The 25,092-nt window shown below is 35.4% G+C and overlaps 1 protein-coding gene across 3 annotated transcripts in view; it reads right to left on the bottom strand.

Moving 5' to 3' along the window:
* Positions 1-25,092, bottom strand: part of PPP1R12A (protein phosphatase 1 regulatory subunit 12A) — a 128,686-nt gene that overhangs the window by 6,083 nt on the left and 97,511 nt on the right. The window contains exons 15-24 of one of the 3 annotated variants that reach the window (XM_067313007.1): positions 21,769-21,859; positions 19,704-19,901; positions 19,362-19,524; positions 17,120-17,238; positions 16,548-16,613; positions 10,690-10,706; positions 8,753-8,894; positions 7,942-8,046; positions 6,965-7,012; positions 3,097-3,147 (exon numbers count right to left, since the gene is read on the bottom strand). In XM_067313007.1, the coding sequence (XP_067169108.1) occupies positions 3,097-3,147; positions 6,965-7,012; positions 7,942-8,046; positions 8,753-8,894; positions 10,690-10,706; positions 16,548-16,613; positions 17,120-17,238; positions 19,362-19,524; positions 19,704-19,901; positions 21,769-21,859 (1,000 nt within the window). The other 2 variants (XM_067312996.1, XM_067313002.1) reach the window with 2 other exon arrangements.

Raw genomic sequence — 25,092 nt, 5'->3', positions numbered from 1 at the left:
AATACAAAGGAACAGTCAGGAATGCAGGGCCTGGACCAGGAACAAGCTTTCTGTCCACATCCTACTATTAGATCGACTTCAGGAAGACATGAAGCCAAAGGATAAACCTTCTATTTATTTCATGCCTCTTAGTGGGGAAAGGCTGAGATCTGACCCTGTGAGCAGAATGAAAAAAACATGTACTCATCTCTGCTTCTAAGAGGGAAGAGTAGGGGGAGAAGCAGTTTAGCAAGAGTCACTGTGCAGAAGGAAAATTATTGTTTTCACCTACAGATCTTAAAAGCTGACTGAAACTTTCATCCTATACAATTATTATCCAGTAAGAAGAGGAAAGGCTAATGGATTTGGTCTGCAATGAAAACACATTTTGTTCCTCACAGATGTTCTGAGCCTTCGGTGGTTTTCTGGAACAGCCCTCCAAAAGCACTAAAGGCAACAAACAGTTCATGCCTTTAAGTGGAGGAGACTGAACTGGATGATGCAGTAAGCAATGTGACACATCTAAAACAGTAGGGACATTTTTTGTGCGTCTGTGTTTGTATCGTCTTTGTCTGATAGGATTCTGGTCCACAGTTGGAATGCCTACAGGTACAGTAATACAAGTAACCTTCAAATCAGTGCTTAAATTGGGTATTTTAAGCTTAGTCTGAATCCTCTTAGAAAAAAATAAGGGTTGTCCAGAACCACAGGAAGTTCATATATGAAAATATTAATAGACCAGAATCTCTGATACATTTTTGAAAAAAGTAAAGACTTTGATCCCCTCTAAACCCTAGAGACACAAATGTAAGAAAGGTGGTTGCTAATGCAACTGTTCAGAAATGCACGGTACTGAAACCACTTCTCAGGCATTCTTTAGTTCAGACTGGATTTGTTTCAATTCTGTGCATTTTAATTATACTGCAGAGAGGGAGGTCAATTCTTAAGTTCTCTGTGTTAGAAAACTAGAGCTAAATCTACCAGTTTGAGAGTTTACATACATATTAAAATAAGGGAGTGACTTCAGTGTATCCTAGTGCTAGCTAAAATCCCTTCAAATTGTTGCTGAGGTTTTAACAAGTCAAAGGTCTCTTGAATCCTTGCCAAATTATCTTCTAGTAGAAAGTGTACAAGCTTCGGTGCTAGTGAGGATAATACCACACCATACCAACACATCTGCAACAAGAAACTATACCTGGAACAGCAGAGACCATGCTTTAGCCACACTTCCATACTCGAGCAGTAAGTCCGTGTCCAACACACAGCTGTTAATAGTGAAATTCTGCCCAAGCACACACTAAAGGTCAACACCTGCCTGGCTACACAAAGGAGAAGGAAGAAATTACAAGTCCACAGACCGCAGTTGCCTACAGGACCCTGAAAGCTTGGCAACCACTCTGGTCAAGGCCCTATTCTCAGTCACCAGTCGCTCATTTATGTGTCTCAAAGACTGAATCTGCTTTATTTGTTGTAGGTTCTGCAGGAATCAAAGAAATAGGAGTGAAAACAAGAGAAAAAAGCACGTATATTATGTTTAAAAGAACCAGAGATGAGCAGAATTGAAAGAAAACTTAAAAGAGAAACTCCTGTTTAAAGTAGATAACTCACTGTGAAAGGAAAGTATCAAACAAGTGGCACATTCTTGAAAAGTAATCTAAGAACCAGCAGGGATTAGTCACAGCTTTCCAAAACAGTTCAGGATACATTAACAATGAAAGTTATTCCTGGAATTCTTTACTTAACATCCTAATTCCACAAACTAAATCTCCTATTCAAATGTCTAAATAATCACACATTTAACATATACTTTTACATGACAGTACAACAAATCATAAAAAGAGTTTTAATCTTTAATTCAAAACTTTCATGTATGTATAGCTTACTAAAAGCAAGCTTTTCAAAAAGGCAGGATATTTGCATTCTTTATTTTTCTCACAACCCCAGCCACCCCTAACAGTAATTTACAGGTTGATGATTAAGAGCTCATATCCTCTGTCTTCCACTCCTAGAAACAATTATTTTCCTATATTGTAGCTTGCTTTCTACATATTTCACTTTTAAAGACCCCTCAGGGACCTCACACTTTGTGGCCTCCATTACAGCAGACTATCTTGGCCTGAATCCAAAGTAGCTAGAGACCATCATGGTTGCCTCCTGCTTACATCTGCTTGTCAGCGTCAATTATATCAACAGAAACTTAAGTGCATGTATTTCAGTGAAAAGTACTTGGAAGTTAACGCAGTTTTCAAGCACCAGAGGGAGCTCAAAAACGAGCTTCAAAGGAAACTTATTAATCAATGACAAACATCAGATCTCAGAAGAGTGATGATAAAATCCTTTAAAATTATGGAATCCAAAAATATTTTCTATCTCATCATGTTCCAATAGATTTCGAGTTATATTTTAATTCTATCAGTTCAGTTGGACCATCCAGTATTATATCCTGGGGTATAATATAAAACAAATCTGCCAGGTTTGTCAGTTATCTTAATCGTATCAGAGGGCTTAACGGTGGTAAACCAGAAAATGAGAAAAGTCATACCATGACTGGTTAAAAACAATACACCAGAAATTTATTACAAAAGTGTTTTCCTCCTGGGATTCAGGTCACATGTAGTTGAAAAAAATGGAAATCTATTCACTCTTTACAAATAAAAGTTTTTTCTTTTGATATTGGCAACATTACGCTCTCTAATTCATAGTTTAAAGATCATGACAGAGTCTGAAGTAACATTTAATGCTTAAATATCTATGGAATTATATGCCATAGTTATTTTTAAGTTAGTATCACATTGAAAACAGAGACTGAAATTCCGTCTTCATTAGATTAAGGTATGTTTCACTCTAAACATCTTTGAATATTTCTTGTCAGCCAATCTGTTACACAAGCGTAAGTCTCAGCACTTTCTTAGAAAACAAGACGTCCCACGTGTATGACTGCTGATGCCAGAACAACAACTTCACTACAAATTACCTGAGATGAGTGATTTGGAAATGTGCCTACGATTTACTTATTTTCTAGTGAAATTACAGCAACTAGTAATACTGCAAGACAACACATTGATTACAACCACTGACATAATCATACTTTGTTGTCTATAGTTCAACCATACTTACTTTCAGTTCCTCTTCCATTTCAGATATCCTTCTTTCTAGAGCTCTTCTTTCCTAAATCAAAAGATGTGTTAATATTGAACAATACCATTTTTAAAAAATTACTTCTTGTAAATACTGTGATAATAGTGAAATACTTCAAGTTTCAAAGATCATACAACCAAAAGCACAGTGTGGACAGGAAACTTGTGATGGCGGTGATGTACAGAAAATTTGACAATATTGAATTTTAACAATTTAGGAGGAAGAGATATTGAAATTTACATCAAATCCAATAAAATATACCCCTTCCTTTACTCAGATTTAGACAGTTTGTAAGTACTGTTTGTTTGAATTTATTTTTCTGTAAGCTAGGTTTTCATAATAGCTTAATATACAAGAAATGCAGAAAATGATCAGAAACAAACAAGAATATTAATAGAAACAGAAGCACAAAAGCGTAAGCTTTCATAGACAAGCAAATGTAGCTGAAACATCTGCCTCAGCTCAGTTGGATCTGCCCACACTATAAACTGCAACGTAGTGTAGATACACCCAAACTTGCATTAAATGGGTTCAGCTGAGTACCAAAGAAATCTAGCCACATAAGACTACCTGCTTCTTGAGTAAATGTTTCCTGAATATTTTCTGCGTTTCTAGTATATTTTTCTTTTTGTTCTTTTTACCTGAGAAGCAGGAGAAATTAGCCTTTGTAGAGCACTTTAGGTTGTTTTGATCACAAAGATCACAACAGTACCCAAGCTAGCTTACTTAGAATTAGCTTAGGTTTTTCTATACTATGCTGCAGTCTGCAGTGCAGACACACTGCCGTATTTTTTTAAGTGGTACTATTTTGTTTAAACCTCATTTTCGACATGTGTGACAGATCAATAGCTAATGCAATAGACTTCAGGGGCTTATAGCTGAATTGCTCTCCTTGTGTCAGACAATGCAGCATGCCGCATTTAAAAGCGGCTGCGGTTATTCAGGATTCTACATTCAGATTTTTCCAAAGTGTGAAAGGCAAAAGCAACAGATTATTGCAAAGTGTCCATATGCATCTGCATACACTGGTGTTATGCAAACAGCAAGCAGCATTGACTGAGGTGTTTAAAACTTTGGTTAGATCATACCGCCCAGGAGATACTGACTCTTGCCGGTCACCTTTCAGATACAAATCATTTGAATTTAGTTTAATCAGAATGCAATTATTCCCCAACATTTTCTCATTTTAGTACAAAACTAATGTAAAGGTTTAGCAAAATAACAATTTCTGCAGTTGTTAGTACTTATTGTACTTAATTCTTTTGAGTTAAGAATTTTACCATAATGACACTGACTGATAGTAATGGGCATAGTAAGTACCAGTGAGTTAACTGCAGTTAGCAAGTGACTAACAAAAACCCCACACCGTCTTACATTGCTTAGAATTGTATCAGTTACCTACTAGTTTTGTAGGATAATAATATCAGTGCTCTTATATTAAGCAGTATTTGAAAATTCCTGCCATTACCAAGAGATGAATGATTGATCAAATGAATCTGAAAATTTCAGATGCTTAGAAAATCAATAGTTACTAATACACATTCTGACATCCTTTTGATGCATTTGTTTAACTAGCTTTGTTGAGCTTGTCTAAGAACTTAATTAAATTAGCTTTATATACTTCTTGTATATACATCTTCAACTTTAGTTTTTAGTGAGGTCTTATACTTGGAAAATGTACGTTCTTACCTTTTACATTTATACCCTTACAATACACATATGAAAAAGGTGCCTTTACAATTATCCTTCAAGATTCACAGACAATCTGAACCGAATTTAGCAAACTTATCTCTAGAGGTCAGGTACTGATGACTAGCATCTGAGAAGCCTGCTTCAGACACTGGAGTCAGTGAAACTAATGCCAGATTTTAACAATGTTGTACTATAAATAATTTAATTTCTCATGAAGGGAACCTATTCAGCGATACTTGCGTATGTCATCACTCACGTGATCTAGTTACTAGGAATGTTAGTATGAAAGACTATTGGACTGTTGATGCCGCATCAGCCTCTGAACTCATTCCTCTCATACAGCTGTTAAGAAAGAACTGAAGTCTAAACCAAATGCTACTACACAGAGTAGTTTTACTCCTTCTTTCTCAGTGTTTTGAGTATTACTCATAGCATCAGAACTTTTATTCTAAATAAAGGTCAAAAGAAAATAAAGGAAAAAAGCAAACACAACTAAATTCCTGTTTTAAATTCTTATCTGAAAAGAATTAAGTTTGAAATTATAAACCACAAAGACCAACTCCTAAGTCTCATGTAAATCAGGTTTTCAGCCATAAAGTATTATCACTAACTTTATCTTTTTTATCTGCTAGCTTTGGTAGTAATAACTTTAGAAAAAGTAACATTTCTAAAAGACATTTTGCTATTGGGTTAAGTGTCTCCTACAAGAAAAAGGTACAAGAATTCCTAATACAGCCAATTCTCTCAGGCAATAGTTTATGCTGGGAAAATGCAAAGCAGTAACTTAAAACTGAAATAATGTCAAGTATGCAGTATTACATAAACTGCAGCTTGGAATCCATATAATAATGGCTGCTGCTGCATATCTATGAAATAATTAAAAATGTCCACTTATGTGGTCATGGTAGCAAGAAACCAATTAAAGCTGATGATGAAACTTTTCTGCTGATGAAATCACTGCCTACAGCAGGATGGAAAAGCCAAAAGAAAAAAAAAATCAAGGAGAAATAGGTGCTGAAAGGCCACTATAATAATCTGAAATGATTATTAAGATAAACCTAATGGGACTTCAGGAAGTACCTGAGAGCATTTCTACATCTCCATACTCACCTATAAAATCTACCAAATGTTTATTTGTTTCCTATGTAATCTGCAGAACTAAACACTGGTTTCTAAACCTCAAATACTGGAAAGCTAACCTACAGGGCTAGTGAACATGAAGTTTAAGGCATACTATATCACTTATTACTGTCAAAGTCCACTTAGTTTTTTCCTGTTTAGTTATCTAATGTGTCACTCCAGGATCAAGTGAGCATTAAGATCAGCATGAGGAGGAGAAAGGAACACGTGGCCAGGGACATGCTGGAAGCCAGGACCACAACAGCACCAATTTAGTTGGCTGTAAATTGTTGCAGAACTAAACTTTTATAGGGATGGATTTTGAACTAGTACAAAACTGCAGCCTAAAAATATCATGTGTCTAACTTTTGAAATCCCATAGTCTATCTCACATGTCCATTTATTACATGACCCCCCTTCTCCCAGTCAACTTGCCTCTGACCCTGATGCCCCTCTTCCCACCCTGTTCACCAGTTTAAGCCCCTCCTGCCTTCCAGGGTCATATTTCCTCTGGAAAAAGTTGCAGGACAAGGTAAGAGACAGATTATGCTTAATCTTATATCATTACCTGGTTTAAAGTCTGATGCCTATGGGAGAGAAACAGCCATTTCATTACCAGTAGTAACTAGTAAAATGACACACACGCCTCTGGAAAGCTCTGAGAAAATCTAAGTCTCTGAATGCTGGAATTTCATTAAAAGATGAGGCGCTCTGAATTTGCGTTACCCTCTAGAGTGCCAGACATTGTTCTGGGACAACATGCAACAAATGGCAGAATCCTGGCCAGCAGCCAAATTCAGAACCTAGTTATCACATACTGACAAGCGAGCTGGAGGCAATTCTTAAAAGTAATTCCATCTCACAGTATCTCACATTTATTGCCAGTTTGAATGCTAAAATCCCCAGATCTTCTAAAAAAATGCAAGTTATAAGAAAGGCTTCTGCTCCCACTAAAATATATCCAAGCCAGCAGTTGCAAAACAAATTAAAATAAAGCTCGAATTAGAGTACTTAAGAATTTTTGGCAGAAACTCACCCTTTTCTCCATTTCCAAGAGTGATCTGTCAGCAAATCTTTCTTGTCTCTGAAACACAATATTAATAAAGACACTGGGACATGTTCTGAAAATTATAAAACTGAGGAAAAGCAATATGGGTAGAATGTTTTAGCTTAAGGCAACTACTACTGTATTCTGTCTGAAGTCATATGTCTTTAAAAGCATTTTAAAATGTATTCAGGGAAGTAATATTGAAATAAAAATAAAGAAGAATGAACTCATTTATCAAGGACTTCCTCTGTGACCATTCCCAAGTAATTTAATCTCTTTACATAGCCTTTGGCAAATAGGAATAAAACAATATTTCTATCTAAAAGCATTACAAAACAAACATTTTGTACTTCACTGATATTTACAGGGTGCATATGGAAGACACTGAAGTACACACACAGGTAAATTGTGGCTGACATGATCTGGGAATAGGAAACATTCTTTCTACAGCAATTTAAGAAGAATTTCAATAGTGTACATACTTGGTATTACTGTATGCAGCAGTGTTATCTGAGAGCAGTTATCTGTAACTTAAGTAGAGTGCACTATTTACTCTTTAGTTGTAAGATAAGGCTATCTAAGCAGCCAGGAAGAACTAGCTGGTTAAGCCAATCTGCCAGCAGGCTTATGAATTAATCAATCAATCCAGACTGACATTTTGAACATAAACTTAACAGGGTGGAAAGTCTTTTTCCATACCCTGCAAAGAACTTCCAGATACATGCTGGCAAGAACCACTACTACTTAAAAAAGCAGGAGGCAGCCTTGTACATTTTGTTCCCAGCTGAAGACCAGAATCCTCTGCTCTTTTCTCTCTAGAAATAGTGAGAGGTACTCTATTTCTCCCCCATCTTTGGATAGGAAACGTAATGCTGATGTCTAGTAAACAGCAGCCAATTTCCCGAGGTGCTTCCAGTTTGTTATCTACTTTGTCAGATAAATAGTCTTTTTTGGTTAATACAAACCTGAGTGGTCTTTTCCAACTGTAGTTTAAGATCTGTAAGTTCCATGTTGGTATCATGTAACTGTGCTTTCAGTTTTTCATTTTCAGCTAGAATCTGTTCATAAAGCTAAGAGAAAATATTCATTTAATAAATATACATTTTCTGTAGCTAGATTGGTTGAAATGTTTAAAAACAAACTGAGCTGCATATAAAAAGAACAAATACAGTAATAGTCCAAGAAGTGAAAATCAGTTACAGAGTTTAAAGATGTTTAGAAATAGCAAACACTTTGGAGAACTTTCTTCCTGCTACCAAATGTCTCTAGAAACATGCAACTTTGCATAGGGAGCACACAACTTACCTTACACTTTAGAAAATATTTGCCACTTTTTTGCTTCAGACTTCTACAGATTAGACACCACAATAAACTTTTGACAAACTTCTCATCTATTCTGAAGCAAGATCTAAATACATTTTCATATCATATGTACATAAGATAGCAGACCTATGAAATAAAAGGCTTCACATAGGTGTAAAGCATTTTTAATGATACAATCAACCACAAAAATAGTCTAATGGTATCTGTCATAAAAAAAGAGAGAGATATTTTGGCTCCTTTGGATTTTCCCCTCGCCCTTGAAGAGAAAAGTGCAAAAGCCAAAAGCTGTTTTGCAATGTATATTCCTCCAATGCATGGTTGTTCTGCTCCTCCATTCAGCTGCGTTCCTTTAAGCAGGATTTGTGGTGCAATGTGAGGAGATTATTTTCAGACAATTTATGAAAAAACAGTAACCAAATTATATTTTTACACCAAAATTGTTAGATCAGATACCTTCTTAAAATCAGTGCTATCTTCTTTATCTTGTCTACTGCAGTATGATTTTCGATCTTCAAGGTAACTCTGTGACCCAGCTCGCCCCTGCACTGAATCGTAACGGTCACCTGAAGACATGCTGAGGGATCCTGTATCATATCTGTAAAAGAGAAGTTTTTGTTTCTCTTTGCTTTTACACATTACTCAAACTGAGACCACTCGCTGCATCAGGCATTGTGAATTTGCCATTTTTTAACTGAAAAACAATTATGTAATTATGTATTTTATTTAAGCCATTGTCTTTTTTCTAATTTGATTAAGTGTTTACATTCCCTCAAATTGCTGAGTATGACTTAATGTAAATGTCTGCCTTTTATGCCCAGAAATCTCTGAATTAAAATATTTCATTCAAATAAATATTTACAGTCTTATAGGATTTTAAATTGGCTTGGACACTTCAATTCTTTATTTATAAAGGAAAGAAGATGTATTTTAAGAAAAGCATTATTTTATTTGATTTTTTTTTTTAAAGGAATCTCCAAAATATCAGCCAAGTTGGATTCTCCAAGTTTTATTAGCGAAACCAAGGAGATTTTGAGAATATTTATTGTCAAACATTTCAACAGAAGCAGTCAGGAAAGTCTTTATCCTTTTCATCACTAAATTACAGCCAGTATAAATAAAGTTTTAATTTAAAGTTTAAAGCTTTCACACTGATCATTCTTCATTTATCATGTGCTGTAGTAGTTCTGTTTGGCAGATTTTCAGCACACATGGAAAACAATGTCATGAAGGGAGAGGGGAAACCAGAATCCCCCCTTTTCAAATAAATCTGTCTTTATACTACATCACAGCAGGAATGGATAAATGTACGTGTATTATTCTATAAGTTTACGATTCTGAAAAGAATCAGCTGCAATCAAACTACTTCACAGTTCAATCGTCTTCAGTTCTAGCCTTCAGTAGGCTAGATACTCTGTACAACGAGGGTGGGCATTTCACCAATTTCTAACGTTCAGTCTGTTAGCACTTCTAGTGCAGAGAGATGCAGCTTGCTTGTGCTCTCCCATTTAGAATGACATTCTCGCAGACATTGTACTCAATGTGAATCCAGCACTTGAGGACTAAAGCCCTACTTCCAGAGGCGTCTAATGCACAGATGCTCAAAACTGAGGCTTTATGAAGAACTGCAGAGAGCTGATTTAACAGAAATATGCATTATTTGGGGTAACTGTAGAAGTCTGCTTTCTAGTGAAGCCCAGTTTCTTTTGGGAGATATCACCAGCATAAGAAACAAAAAGCCTAAACCAACCAGACTAATATTTATATTGGTCATTTGAGTTTCATTTTCCTATACTGTAGTGCTATAGGAAGGCATTTTATCTGTGATGCACCTCAGACTCATGTAGAATCAGACAGAAAAATCCAATAATTAATTCTAAAGGTCTAAAACCAAATGCAAACATTTAAAAAAAAAAGATTAATATTTCTGTATTTTTATTGCAACAAACCTTAAGGGAATCTGATTTGCAGAGGCTGTAGTACTTTTCTTGAGGTTTCTTTGAAATATTTCAGTAGGATATTCTAAAAGAGGGGCAACAAGAACCACTTGTCTTTTTTGTAAATGCTGACTTCATATTGTAAAATTTGTAAGGAACAGGACTATATCCAGTATGTTCTACAAAACACCTCGTCTGCCCTCAGTGCACTGTAAATATATAGTCCAATACTTTCCCCAATCTTATGAGGGTCCCACCCATACACAGAAAAAAATTCAGCACCGTAGCTTTCCAACCATATTCCATATAAATGTTAAATATCATTAATACCTTTCAAAGCTCAACCGAACTCGCTGTCAAGGTTAAGCTGAATTTATACATAACGAACTTCAAAGCTGGGATATGTGAATAAAAAAGGGTAAAAATTTTAAATTAAGTAGTTTAAATTGCACATACCTTGACAGACTGTCACTCTGAGGTGAGGAGGGGTAAAGAGAGAGAGAGAAAAAAGAGCAAGTCAATAACCTAATTCACAAAACCACATAATCTAAGCAAGCATAGCCAAAGAGATTTATGTTCGAGTGCAAATGCTTTTCGACAACATGTTACTATCCAAACAACATTTTCAAGCTCCCACTTTGTTGTGTCTGGAAGGGAAAAGAAATATGTTCTAGAATGTATTTGCCAAAATACGAATTACCAGGCAGGTAGCATTACGCTCTGAAAGTCTGGACAATCTAAACCACTAGAGTCATTGCAGCAGTAGGGACACTTTACAGTTTGCCTGCTGGCTATCAAAGGCATCAAACCTGTGTTCCCCAAATTCCCTGTGCCCTCTTTCTCTTTTGTAATGGTCGAAATAATGTCTTGAAAGGTCCAGATAATAATGACTTCAGCTTCAAGTAACAATGTAAGACAAGCTACAAGATCACCACTCTAATTTAAATTCCCTGGGGAACAAGCTACTGCTCCAATAACAGAAAGTACTTACCAGACTGAATTTAAATTAAGTAATTTCATTTTTCCTATTACTTCAATGCACTCATTAATTACAGGTGAATCCACAGGAACAGAGTACTCTCATTTTACTTGCTGAACAAAATTTAATTAAAAGTGATAATTTAAGAGCGAGGGAATGTCTTCTATGCGTTACATCACTCATGTAAGCCTTTTCCCCCTCGGAGTGGTCAATACAGACATTTTACTCAAGAAAATTTACTGATATATCATCACCTGAATGCCCTCAATAACCTTAACTAGCAGTGGCTGAAGCCTGTTCCCCCCCCTTTCTTTTTTTTTTTTTTTGAGAATTTCATTTTTTTGCATTTTCTCAACCCGCATAGAGAAAAACAGTCACATTCTCTACAAGACCCTCGATTTTCCCTTTGACACCTTTAAGTGCATTCAGTACAAGTAGGATATCGAAAGTACACGCCCTGGCCTAACCACTCCTATCAAAATATTATTTTCTGTAGGAGTAAGAATGCCAAGAACTGAGGGATTTTTGCAAAAAAAAGTCACAGTTCGCTGACATGCAGCTACATGTGCAGAGTTTTTAAGCTGCTGGCCACAACAGTATTAACTTCCACCTAAGTATGACCCTTATCTTCCACATTATATTTAAGTAGGATCAGTGTGAGATTACAGGATTCCACCATACAATCCATGAGCTACAGAAAAGCCCTCTCCCAGCTCTGCCTTCCTTCGCACCGCCGGGCCTCTGCAGGACAAAACAGAGCCATCTCTGTCTGTAAAGACTTCACATTTTCTCTTTGCACCATGAAGGAAGGCAGTGCTCAGCTGAAATAATGCGCACTTCTAACCCTACACAGTCAGTCTATAGCAATCAGAAGCAGCCCCGTGCATCCGAAAGTGCACACTAAGCTTCCACGCAGGCCCGTTACATTTTGGTGCAGTTAGGATAATTACCGGAAAGCAAAATTAAACGTGAATATCAGGTGCAATGTTTGTAGTGCTATCAGTGAGTGATTTTGTAAACCTTGCACCGCAGCAAAACAGAAAAACGAGATTTGAGCACGGCATTTAATCTGTTATTTTTGTCAGCCTCTGATGTTTATCTAAACAGAATTAAAAGCGCTAAAGACTTTTTTCCCCCCCTAATATTGCTAGTTTTCATCTTTCCAAAGTCATGTATCAGATCTCTCACAAAATAAAATTTCATTCCATTTTATTATAACTTTACCACAGTTGCAGTACTTATCCAAATTCCTAATTATTTTTTCCAATACATAATTTCTGCCTGTTTCATGGTTTGGTTTTTTTTAACTGTTCCCCCCTACTTCTATAGGAGCTCTTCTGAGTCCAGTCCAAGTGCAAAAATTCCAAGTTTAAATGTTAATAAAATAAAAGCAGGACCCTTAATCTGCTGTTGTGCAAAAATGTCTTTGTCTTTTCCTGATTGTTTTTTGAACAGAGAACTGCCGTTTCTTTATCATGTTCCCATATCGTGTCTCTAAGTACCAGCAACTTCTCATTCACCACATATATTGTCTTCTCCCCTGCAAATATTCATCTCATGAAAAGCTTAACTGACAAATACCCTGGTTTTAGTATTTCTGTGCTTGAACACTGTTTCCTCATCTCAGTGTTATCTCCCCCTGTGCCACAGAGTGAATATGGGGTACCAGTTTCAGTAAGTAAAAAGATGTCTAAAATGAAAAGTAGTGAGGAAATGGCTCACTGAGAAAAAAACAGCAGTTTGGGAAATTAAATTTTAAGAAGAATAGCAATCATCAGACTCAGTATTATCACAAGAGTTGGCAACTCTGCTATACCTTAAGTCTTTTTTTGGAGTGTCTGGCCAACATTCCAATCCTAATAAATCAGGTTTTTATATCCATACTTAGAACTGCTTTTTCTGAAGGCCAAATAGCTATCCCGTATCGCTTCAAAAGGAGAGAAAATCTGGGAATCTTAATCCACAGACTGAGTTAAATTCAAAGTAAATCTAATTATCAGAAAGGTAGAGAACACACTAATTTCTGAAGAGCACATGAACAAAAACTTAAATCAAAACTAATCTGAATACTTCTTCCCCTGCAGGCAGCTGACAGCTAGCCGCACTGTTCAGGCATGTTTGACAATAATGCGAGCTGCTCCAGGAGTGGTATCACTTTGGTATGCACAGTCAAAGCCCTGCTTTATGGAAACTTACTGCTGAAGGATGGTCTAGTGAAACCGTTTTCTCACTTTCCTTGAAATTTGCTGTGACTTCGGAAAAGAGTTCATCTTTAATGATGTGACAAATGCATAAATTGTATAAGATTTAGATTTTTTCTTTTTTTTTTTTTTGCTTTATATTTACTAAATTCAGGTCAGGTTTACCCATACTAAAATGGCTGTATTTACCTTTGGCACACTCCGAGTACCAAGAGCATAGTTCCAGACTCCCATCTCTTTCTGTCCCCAGAACCCAGACAAACATAACCATTCTTAGAAACCAAAAGGTAAAACAAATCAGTGCAAGTAACGCTCTCCATTTCCCAAGAACAATGCTACTTTAATGGAATATATTTATCTGCAAAAACAAGTTATTTCTTCATAGCCTCAATTTCTGGATGACATTCATGAGATAAGTATGGGAAAGGATGCAAGCAAAAACATAACTGAAAAACAGGCTTCACTGAAACACTTTTCTTTAAATCTAGAGTCTCCCAGTTTCCAAAGTGATCTTCAGACTTAATGCAGACTTTAATTTTGAACTACTATCCTACAGCTTAGTTCTGAGATTATCCTTCTTACAGAAACAGCAGTTTCCTGTAACATAACATTCTTAGTGCAGTATTGACAAATCTCAGCTCTTAGCACTAAAAAGTCTAAACAAAATTTCATTACAACAACCTTCAACTTTCAAGCTGTTAGAGAAGTTTGATTTCTCCGTAACAGTTCTCTTTTATGGATGAATGATCAACTAAGTAGTCAGGAGACAGGTTCTGTATATGGAACAAGAAAGCACAAACTGAAATCTTAAGTCTATTCTTTCAAAGACCTCTGAAATGAATAATATAACACATTTGTCAGGTTCCTGAAAGATTTCAGGCTAGAAATTATTTTGTCTACAGCCCTTCAATTTTCTTTGTAGCATGTGCAATTGTTCTTGACCTCTTCTCTTTAGTTTAAATTCTTGAGTTACCGCCAAAGCTCTTGGAATTTTATAGTTACCATCTTCTACCTCTGGCTTGTAGCTTCATCAAGCAATAAAAACAACAGCAGCACCACATAAGGGAGTAACAGAGAAATTCAGTATTTCCAAAGATTTCTGTCTTCTGAATAGTACATAAAATAATCAACACAATTAAAAAAGCATAAATATTTGAGTTTTATTTTAGCTTTTCTCTATAATTTTAATTTATCCCAAATCCCCTTCCTCTTCTCCTCTGAGAAATGAGAAAGGATTTATAAGCAAAAAAATGATTAATTTTCAACAATGAAGTGTGCAGATTTGTGTCAAAGTGAAATTAGACTTAGCAACGGCAACATAGAAAGTGCAAGGTTTTTTTAGGTATTTGAAGAAACAAAAAATACACCTTTTACCATATAATTGGGAATAAATTACCTGTTAGATCAATGCCGAAAGCCTATTCTATTCTCATTTTGATAGAGATGGCAAAATACTGAATCATCAAAAGTACCAAACATTTAGTTCTCTGTTTATCAATCTCGAAATGGCTATTCATCAAGGAAAGGAAGATACTTGAAATCCACATAAAGTTTTAAATCTCATACATACAATCTCATAAATGGTATGTAAAAGAAAAAAACTTTAATAATAAAACAATGAAATTATTGTATATAAGCTTTAAGATATCTCATAGCTAAAAGGACTGTAATATTACTAAGGTTAGAACATTCTCCTCAATTTCAAAGCTAGACTGGAAATTCCATAATAGGTTCAACTACCTTTGAAAAAAATTGTCAAAACTCCTGAAATATTTATTTTGATATTCAACTCACTTTCATACTGTCTTCATACTTTCTTCAGCTGATGTGACAAACCAGCTTATATTAAGGAAGCAAAATCAATATATGTAGCTGCGTGACAGAGAACTCGGTTCACACATTTAAAAGCTTATTTCAGAGCTTTCTGTGAACTCAAACCTGATGTTATATTGATTTATAATTAAATCAAACTACCAATGTCTTTTCCAAAAAGTATACGGGCTAGAAGATTTTTTTAATTTGGAAATGGATTCTGAACTAGATTTCTAAGTCAAACCATGAATTAGGCAGCAAATTCTAAACTCTCCTCCACTACCCCACCCCAACACACACTCACTTTTAATCATAGATCACATTCATAATTTTGGGCCTGATTTACCACTATATGACTGCAGTTTTATATGAGTCTAATTCTATTAGGAGCACCACGTGCACATTCTGCCAAAATGAATTTCCACAGAACAGAATACAGAATTAAGATCTAAGGACCAAATCATTATCTCAACAGAGATAGTTAAGAAATGTGTAATGGAAGCTTTTACAAAAACAAGAAAAACATCACTTGAGTTTTCTTATTAAATAATGACACTAATCCTAGTGCACTACTCCTGGGGTTAGGCCAAAAGACATATATTCTGCCATGCTGTTTTATAGTATAGCATAAGTTACTACCTCCTCTTTAACCCCTCTCGTCATCCCATTCTCACACACAAATCAGATTATAAGGAATTTTTTGATCACATCAAGCCCATTATACTGTTTTTCATTGTCCTTTTAACAAGACTAGTAATACTGAATTAGGATGTTCAGAAATCCATTCCTCAATGGAGAAATCAGGTAGACTGTGCTCTTCAACTTTCTAAGCTTTGTTATATAAACTTTTTTTTTTTACATATTATATGCATTATTACCTTATCAATAGCACTGTTTTTAATCCAGAAAAAGATTCTAGTTAGTGTGCACTAGTCACAGGACATCATTTCACTGAAAATAACAGAACAGATGAAACAAAGATATTTATAAGGTAGAAACTGAAAATTCCGTTGAGCAACTTGCTGCAACATGTTACTGACCTACGTGTCAGAATTTTCAGCAAATTCTTATTGAAGCTTGTAGTTCATATATGTGCTAAAAGATAAGATTAACACACACACACACACACACACACACAAAACACTGCATAGGAGATGGAACTGAAACATAGTGGCAAGTTGTGAATCAGAAAGCACTCATAAAAACCTCATAAAAAGTCCACAATATGGGCTCTTTTAACTGAATCCAACTGCAATGACAGATTCGCAATCAAAATAAAATCTGTTAAAAAGCTAACAAATGAATTATTCTTTAGTAATTACCTGAGTTTCTTTCTTATTTGTTCCTTCTTCTGAATCAGACTGGTGTTCCTGTTCATTTTCATCACTCTGGTGAAAGAGGAAGAGATGAAAAATAATTAAGATGTTGAAAGTTTACTGAGACACTAAGACATTCTAGACTTTTAGTATCAAAATCCACAACTATTAGAATTCTACCTAACTGAAAATACATAGAGCATATATGGGATATGAGTTTCATTCTTACAGCTGCAGTATGCATGCAATAGAAAAGAACTGTCCAATGATTATTTTTCCTTACATAAACACTATGATTAATTCCTATTATGTTATAGTTACTAGGGTCTTTTAGAATTCTTTTTAGCATTATCAGCATAACAGAGATTCAAATCATTTTTATTTCATTTATGAATGTTTCCTAAGAGATGCATAGTGAATACATACCTTGAACATGCACCAATTTTTCCAGAACAATTAGATATATACCATATTACTCTAAACTATTCTCTATTAAGCTCTATTTAAGAAAGCACAATATACATTCTATATTGCTGCAAACTATGGCTATACATTAGTAGTGGCAGTCTTTCACTCACATCTTGAGTCCAAAAGGAGACTCCTGTAGACCGTCGTTTTTCTCTTGGTCGCCGCCTTTCCCTTATTGATTTAGTTTGTGACTTATCTTCCTCCTTTTCTTCCCCTTTTTTGCCCCCTTCTGTTAATAAAAGCTTTCTTGTTCATTTAAGTATGACACAGAAATAATTTAATCTTCTGAGATATTTTTCAGTCTTTTACAACACTTACAATTAATGTTTTAACCTGAAATAAGTTAGCTACAGAGCTTCTTACCCCATACAGGGTTTGCAGTAATATACATTCCTCAGTACACAGCTCTAAAATACTGTAAATATTGTTCAAATTGTCAAATGGTAACTGCAAAATACTAATTCCATCTCAGCCACCTAAACAAAATGTTTCAGTATAACAGTAATATGCTATAAATTGGACTTAAAATTCAATTTTCAGAGCTGTCACATAACTAGAATAACATCTGTATCAATAGATGTCATATGAAGCACAGAATTATAAAAGCATAAGATAATTCTTTGCCATTCCTCATCAAACAAGTAATTTTCTGCTTGCATCAAGACATCCATATTAAACAAGTATTTTAAAAGTCTGATAAATCTTCCTTAGAGTCCACTTTTTCATTACAGACCTCTCCATTTTCCCCTCTGAAGAATAGAATGGGATCTTCTAGGTTGGATTAATACTATATTGCAGATTTCTTTTTCTTTAAAATAAATTCAGTTTCAATTCAACATTGAGTTAATACGTCAGGATTCTGATTGATCACCTACACATTAACAAGTAATTTGTACAAAAAATAAGTATTAAACAAAGCTGCCAAAACATAAGTTATTTACCTATTATCATGCATTTGATTCAGTCTGCTAGTCTTTTATTAAAGCAAGAAACCATAGATTTAGGTGCAGATTCACACATCACTGCTAACAAGCTTTACCATCACTAGTCTTCATAGCTAAATGAACATTTTACCGTGAAGCAAGAATAAAACAGAAAAGGAAATACAAATATTCATGGTGAATATATACCTTTCTCAATTAAATAAATTACGATTTTACTTCTTGTCTTTCCAACAGTAATATATTTCTCGCCCTAAAATCATAACCTGAAAAACCTGCTGTAGCTAATATTTATGCATGAGGGTCTTTTCCACAGAACAGTCTGAAGGCATTTCCTAGAGTAAGCATGCATTACTAAAAAAATTTAATCCAAATTTCCGTTCATGTCAGGACAGAGAGGAAAAACAGTAAGAAAGCACATCCCTGAAGTTGTCTCAATAACATCTTCAGAAAATACCCATCTGTGGAACATGGCAATATTGTTAGAGTTCATGGGTATTTGAGATCAGTGGCTCCTTTAATCTGATCCTCTGTGTAAGAAAATTATTAATTTCAATCAGTTACCCTATACTGAATCAATAGCTTTAGTTCAAGTATTTCTCCCAAGTCAACAGCAGCATGCCACAGAGAGAGAACAGGAGACTGCAGTGTATGTCAAAAGCTTCCTCCTTTGACAGGCAGCTAAAAAGGCAAGAGATTTCTGAGAATTATAGCAGGTGATTCACATTTGAAACAATGGCAAAAACTCTACAACATCCAAGAAAAGCTTCTTTCTGACCTCTGAGTCAAGCAATCTAATCTTCAGCATAAGATTAGATAAACCAGTTAGATATCTAGAAGTACGGTTCCATGAAATACAATGAGCTAACACAACACTACCACCAAAAGTGTCCCTCTCTCCTCCTTTCTGGCTGCTCATGAAACCATGAGAAGTCCTCAATGCTTTAGAGCATCGTTCCACTCCTTCAGTCATCAATTCCTCATATTTCTTAGGGGAACAAAAACCAAATTATTCAGCAATTATTTAATTGAGTAAAATTCTTCCTCAATACTTGCAAGTGACTATTCAAACTCTTAAATGTGGTATTTTATTGCAGCTGCTGTCTTAAAGCAGAAATGAAAGCGTTATGGGCATAGCAAAGGCAGTGTCTTTTTGACCTTTTTGACCTTTCTATGACCCACCAAGGCAAAAACACAGACTCATATACTCAAAGGCTGTAAAAGACCACCAAGTCCTGAAAATATCTTTTTTCTTCTCTGTATGGAAATTGTGGAATTTCTTACAGAAAGTAGAGTAAGATATATCCTCAGTGGTCTTAAATACCACACGGAATTTAGAACTATCTTTAGAAACATAATCTGCCCTTTGACAATTAAAAACAAGAAATCCCTTCACATATAGTACTCCTACCTCTCTCACTTTCCTTTGTTCCACTCCGAGAATAGGCAGAAGTTATACCTATAAGGCTGTTTGGTCTGTTTAGTTGACTTGAAGTTGAAAGAGAGCTAGTGGAGGTGGAGAGCGAAGAGGTGGATGACGAAGAAGTTGAAGTTGGTCTATAGCGATGATATGGCTATTCAGCAGAAAAATGTCAAAATTAATTTACAAAGAATAAACAAACACAACAAAAAAGGATATTAAAACACTTAAATATGTACATAAATGTTTATGGTAATACCAAATTTATAATAGTATAATTGGAGTTAAGATTCATATAATTTCTCTACCTAAAGAGACCCATCATGAAAATACCTCTTCAACAGTTCGGGAATATCTTTGTCTATAATCATCATCTTTAGTTTCAGATTCTTTCTTTTCTTCTTGCTTTTCTTTATCTTGCTTTTCTTTCTCCTCTTTTTCTTTTTCTTCATTCTCCTGTTCTCTAGTTCGTGTGGGGCGACTTCTTCCTATAGTTTTTTCAGCCTCTTGAAGATCTGTCAATGTTACACCCTGTGAAAACAAGCAGTGAGCAAACAACTTTTCAATATATTGCTCAACTTACATTACAGTAGTTTATCACACTATATCAGATAGTTTTAGATACAAAATTCAGCTTCAGAAAATTAATTCTATCTATTAAAAAATAAATTCTACCTATAAGCTTTTCTCTCAAATCTTGGAACCAAGTATCACTTTTTGATCAGCAGCATCTGCTCTAATGCAATCTACCACAGATTCTTCAGCAACCATTTCAAATGAACTAGTACATACAAATCATGTAGAAAAATCACGCAGAAATCATTCAAGAACCCACTAGACCCTTACAACATCACAATAAGCATCCTAAATACTTTTGAAAGAACAACCTTAACAATAAAATCACACCAAATTGATTTTCAAAGGTCCTGATACTTCACAAATTCACTCACTAAAACTGGATTTTTAGGTCCACAATGCATCAAAAATTGCATTGACAGCAGCAAAGAAAGTTGAAACTCATTCTTAAATTCTGAGGCTAAAAATTGGTTTTGAAATAAGCTCAGAAAGCTAACAATTTCTTAAGGAAAAAAATGTCAACTTTTCTCTACTACACTTTCAGTCTTTACTTACTTTATCTTACTAAAACAATACTGAAAATACTGTATGTGACCTATTCTCCAAAGCCAACTTTCCAGCTGCTGTTAATTAATTGCTTTTTGTGCTGATAATGTTGCAATACAGTAATTTCTTGTAGCTTCTTCACTGTAAGGATTCAACAGCATCCAGCCTGTGCTTTGACAATCTTTCAGGGTTGCCGCTTAGTGCGAAGAGGTAAAAAGGAATTCCACTGGCATAAACCTCTGTCAAACAGTGCAGGCCTCTCGATAGGGAATGTTACCAGAAACATTTGAGGTGCTTACAATTGTAAAGGTTTGTAAGTAACATCAGTAGACAATGCAGTTATTGGCCTAATCTTAAAGCAGATAGGATGCTGGTATTTCTTTATTCTGCTTTATCCAGGAGCTACTCTGCTGATTATTCTCAGCCTGCCAGCAGACACAAAAAGAGATGGAGTGAAACACTTCCCAGAGGATAATGGTTGGTAATCACTCGACTGCTCTGAAAGCATTCAAGTAATGTTTAAAGATCATCTACTTTGCCACTGTCACATCCATTTATGTATGAGGATTGCACTGATTGAAATTCAATATAAGATAGTTCCAGCAGAAATAGTGAAGAACCACCAAATAAATCTGTACCTAAACTGAGAGAGAGAAACTCTGAGAGGAGACATGCTGTTAGATTCTCGATTATTAGCAAATATCAAAAAGCTCTCTCCCAGTACTCTTCTGTAGCCATAGAAACTAGGTTAACTTTTTTATGACACGGATCTTATTTAGTTATCCATATGTTGATCAATTCAATCATATTACTGTCAATGGTCCATATGCAGAAAAAGACTTAGAAACTGAAGCAATACAGTATGCTATGCCTTTTTCTCAAGTAAAGTCTTGAGCCATAAGCATAAAGCTGTTAGTTCTTGAAGAATTCAAAGCCTTAGGTTTAAACATCTCCATAACATTGGATGCAATTACTTGAATAAGCCATTTTACCATAGGCAATCAAAAATTTCTATTCAGTGGAGGAGTGTCTCCTCTCAAATTTGCATTAAATCATTCTTTGGTGACTCGAAAAGTCAAACTTGCAGTACACAATGGAGGGCCATCCAGTTTTCAGAAGAAAAAAAATAGGCATTTATTTCCTCTGCTGGTACAGTTTTATACCAGGAAGACCAATCAGTTTATCTGGAGCTTTACTGGGAAATTAAAACTTCAGTGTACTCAGAGAGCTACATAGGTGTGTTTCCATAAATGTAGAAACTGTAATAAAACTATACCTGTGTAGATCTTCTGGACTGTCTTGCTTGCCTGGATCTAGCTTTTCTTTGGGACTCTGACTCTTCATCCCTTACTGGGGTGAGGTATGATCTAAAGAGTTAATTACAAACAAAATTGGCAAACAGTAATTTTTGTACAACACATTAAGCAGTCAGAAAAAAAACAAGACATATGATATGACTGAAAAGTAAGGTAGTTGGAAGAAAACCGCTAATGAAATACTATATAAATACATACATCATCTTCTAAAAAGTTCACATTTTAAACTGAATAAATCTGAACCATCTAAATATTTAAAGACTGATTACATTTTAGACATTTCATCAATATCATAATGCCCTATTCATCAAGATTGTACCTTTACCACTCAATTACAATACGTACTGTTTTCCCACTTAATTTAGATTTGTTTTCACAATTTTCTCTAAATATAACTTAAGCTTTTCACCAGTCTGACAATATAAGGGTAAAGCACCTCAGGCAGTTACATATACACAGAAAGTATTTGTGTGCATGCGTATGTAAACCTTTAATAGAACTTGTAGGCTTTTAGAAAAGCTAACTGCATTACTAATGCAGAAAAGGCTAATTATACTATGTATGGCATCAGAGATTAAAAATCTTTGAGCAGGCAGTAACCACATTTTCACATGAATAATCCATACTTCAGATAAGCTAACTCCCTTTGAGTTGTTCTTGAAATACTTGAAAATAAATTCCCAGAAAACACACAAAATGTCCTGCTGAGTTAGCAGGGAATTGCCAAATGGCTCTGGCCAAAGGGCTATGAAGAGACACAGGTCTGTACTCTTCAAACAAATTCTCCAACCCAGGGAGCAGGGGCTTAAAACAACAAAACAAGCAAACAAAAAAAGCGACATATGTGAAACCATCACACCCTCCATCATCCGTTCTAAGAGAAGGTTAGATGGACCCAATGGATCATGCTTCCTGCATCATCCCTCCTCCATCAGCAGTGGGTTAGGTGCCAGCTATGTGCCTTAACTAAAAAAAGTCCTTAAGTTTCAAGTTAAACAATTTGAAAGTTCTTAATGCATTTGCTGATTTTCTATTACAGAATATTCTGGCAATGCTGTGTTCAACCTTACAACTTTTTTAACCCTCACATTTGCTAAAGATTGGAAAAAGCAAAAACAGAAGGTTGCTAAAAGAAGGCTACTTTCAAAACACACAAAACCCCTTTCTGAGTCACTTCAGATCACAAAACTAGCTATACTAAACTAGCAGTCAGTCTAAATATTTTCTGATTGTCTCTATTTTTTAAAAAATTTGATTGTTTAAGAATATTTGTCTACGAATTCAGATGTTCTATGTCTGAGAAGCCGTCAGCTATTAACAATTAAATCATTGATTTATGGAAAAAGCAGTGCTTCTGTCAATCTAGTAACATCTTTGTCAGCTAGTGCATACCAAAACAGTTCTAAAAACCATTCAAACTAAGTTTTCCAAACAAACCTCAATTACACAGGCCATCATACTTATGACTTTAAACCACCCCAGATTTAAAAGAAAATATTCATAATTAGCTGTTGTATTGACAAATGTAGAAATATCCCTTATCCTATGACACATCTTAAAAAACCTATGAGCAAATATATCAATTCAATTTCCCTATCTTGTTCTCTTGCACAGCATTTTAACAGTTCTTCTACTTTCCTAGAGCACTAGGCCCTAGTGATGCTAGGGAAAGGGAGCCTCTTAACTGCTTTTGCATGATAAATACTATTTCAGATCATGCTAGCTAAGTTGGTTTGCACTGGTTCCAGTTTAGCCAGATAATATATCATTTAGCCGGATGGGCAGACACAAGCTTTAACCCACCCATGTGGCTCTGACTGCAGCGTGGGTGTAACGCCTAGGGCCTGAAAATTGCAGCAAGTTACACCGTACCAGCCGCTCTGTAGCACCTTCTGTACGTACTCGCCAAGAAATCTGAAATCTCCTCCAAGAAATGTGAAGCACTTTAATCCCCAGTGAGGGAAACTGAAACTCCGAACATGTCAGGTTCACCCTGTAGGCGCTGTGCGAGTGGAAACTGCCCTTCGCTAGCATCCCTTGTATATGCCTTACAGGTTAGCTGCGCGGTTTTACTTAGGATACAAAGATTTTAAAGCTACCAGCTTGTCACCCTCTTCCCTGCTGCTCTAAACCAATCCTGAAAATTAGATAAAGAATACAGCTTCTTCAGTTCACTCCAAAATGATGCATCATTACACACTTTACCACTAAAAGTAATGTGTTTACTTTCCAAATATTCTTTGAAAAGCTATTTCAAAAATACACATTTTCACTCTATAAATATGGATTAACCAATTCCATTTCTCAAGAAAACGTTTAGCATACAACATATTTAATATAAAGAAAATATTTTTCATGTATATATATACACACACATATACATATATATATGTATGTATTCATACATACACGTGCAGATGTTTAGGGCACTGCCTTCTCACATGCACATGGTAATTATTTCAATTTTGCTGATTTCTAAGACTTAATGGGTATTTTAATATGGCATCAAGAATGCATCTACAACAGTGCATTACACAATCAGCCCAGAGTCAGGTAAATAATTAAAAGGCAAGGAACTTCAGGCCAATTGCAGATATCTAAAAGTGCATTGTGATCTTATGTAGTATACATGGTAGTGAGAGCAAATGACAAAGTGAAAGCCTTAACTCTGAATCTCTTTGCTTTTCTAGTTCATATGAGGCTGAATTGGCATTTGCAGTTTAAAATTGGAACTATTTAAAAAAGAAAGCATTTTTGTTGGGTTTCTTTCTTCCTTCTCTTTTTTATTTTATTTATTTATTAAGAAAGACTGACATTTTCACTTGTATCTACTGCTTGAGTCTATTTTTATGAATGTCGCAAAGCAATTTCTTTGTTGGGTGCAGTCAAATTTTGTTATGGAAAACGCAGGTTCCAACTGTGGTTGTTATTAAAATAGGTTGTAAGCAATGCGACTGTGGGCGCCTCCTGAATCATGGGGGGGGGGGCAGGGAAAAAATCCCATTTCATAAAAGTTATTTCATCCCAGTTTTGGGTACGAAAGGAAAACAGACTATGGATATCCTAAATAGGCGTAAAGCTGTGTGAAATCTTTAAACATCGTTGCTGCTCCCTAACACGAATGGCAAGAATTCAGGTTTCTCCTGTAACAGCAGCTTCACTACCTCCACAAAAAGAGAGAGAGATATACATGCTGATATAAGAGTTACCTTTCAAAACTATTACAGGAGGAACACAGAACTCTGAACTTGGATTTGAGCAGAAAAGTAAAGGGATAAATGTTT

Source organism: Apteryx mantelli, chromosome 1, assembly GCF_036417845.1.
Source record: "Apteryx mantelli isolate bAptMan1 chromosome 1, bAptMan1.hap1, whole genome shotgun sequence".
NCBI lineage: Eukaryota > Metazoa > Chordata > Aves > Apterygiformes > Apterygidae > Apteryx > Apteryx mantelli.
The sequence above is the reverse complement of the archived record's forward strand: the minus strand, read 5'-3'. Positions and strand labels throughout refer to the sequence as shown.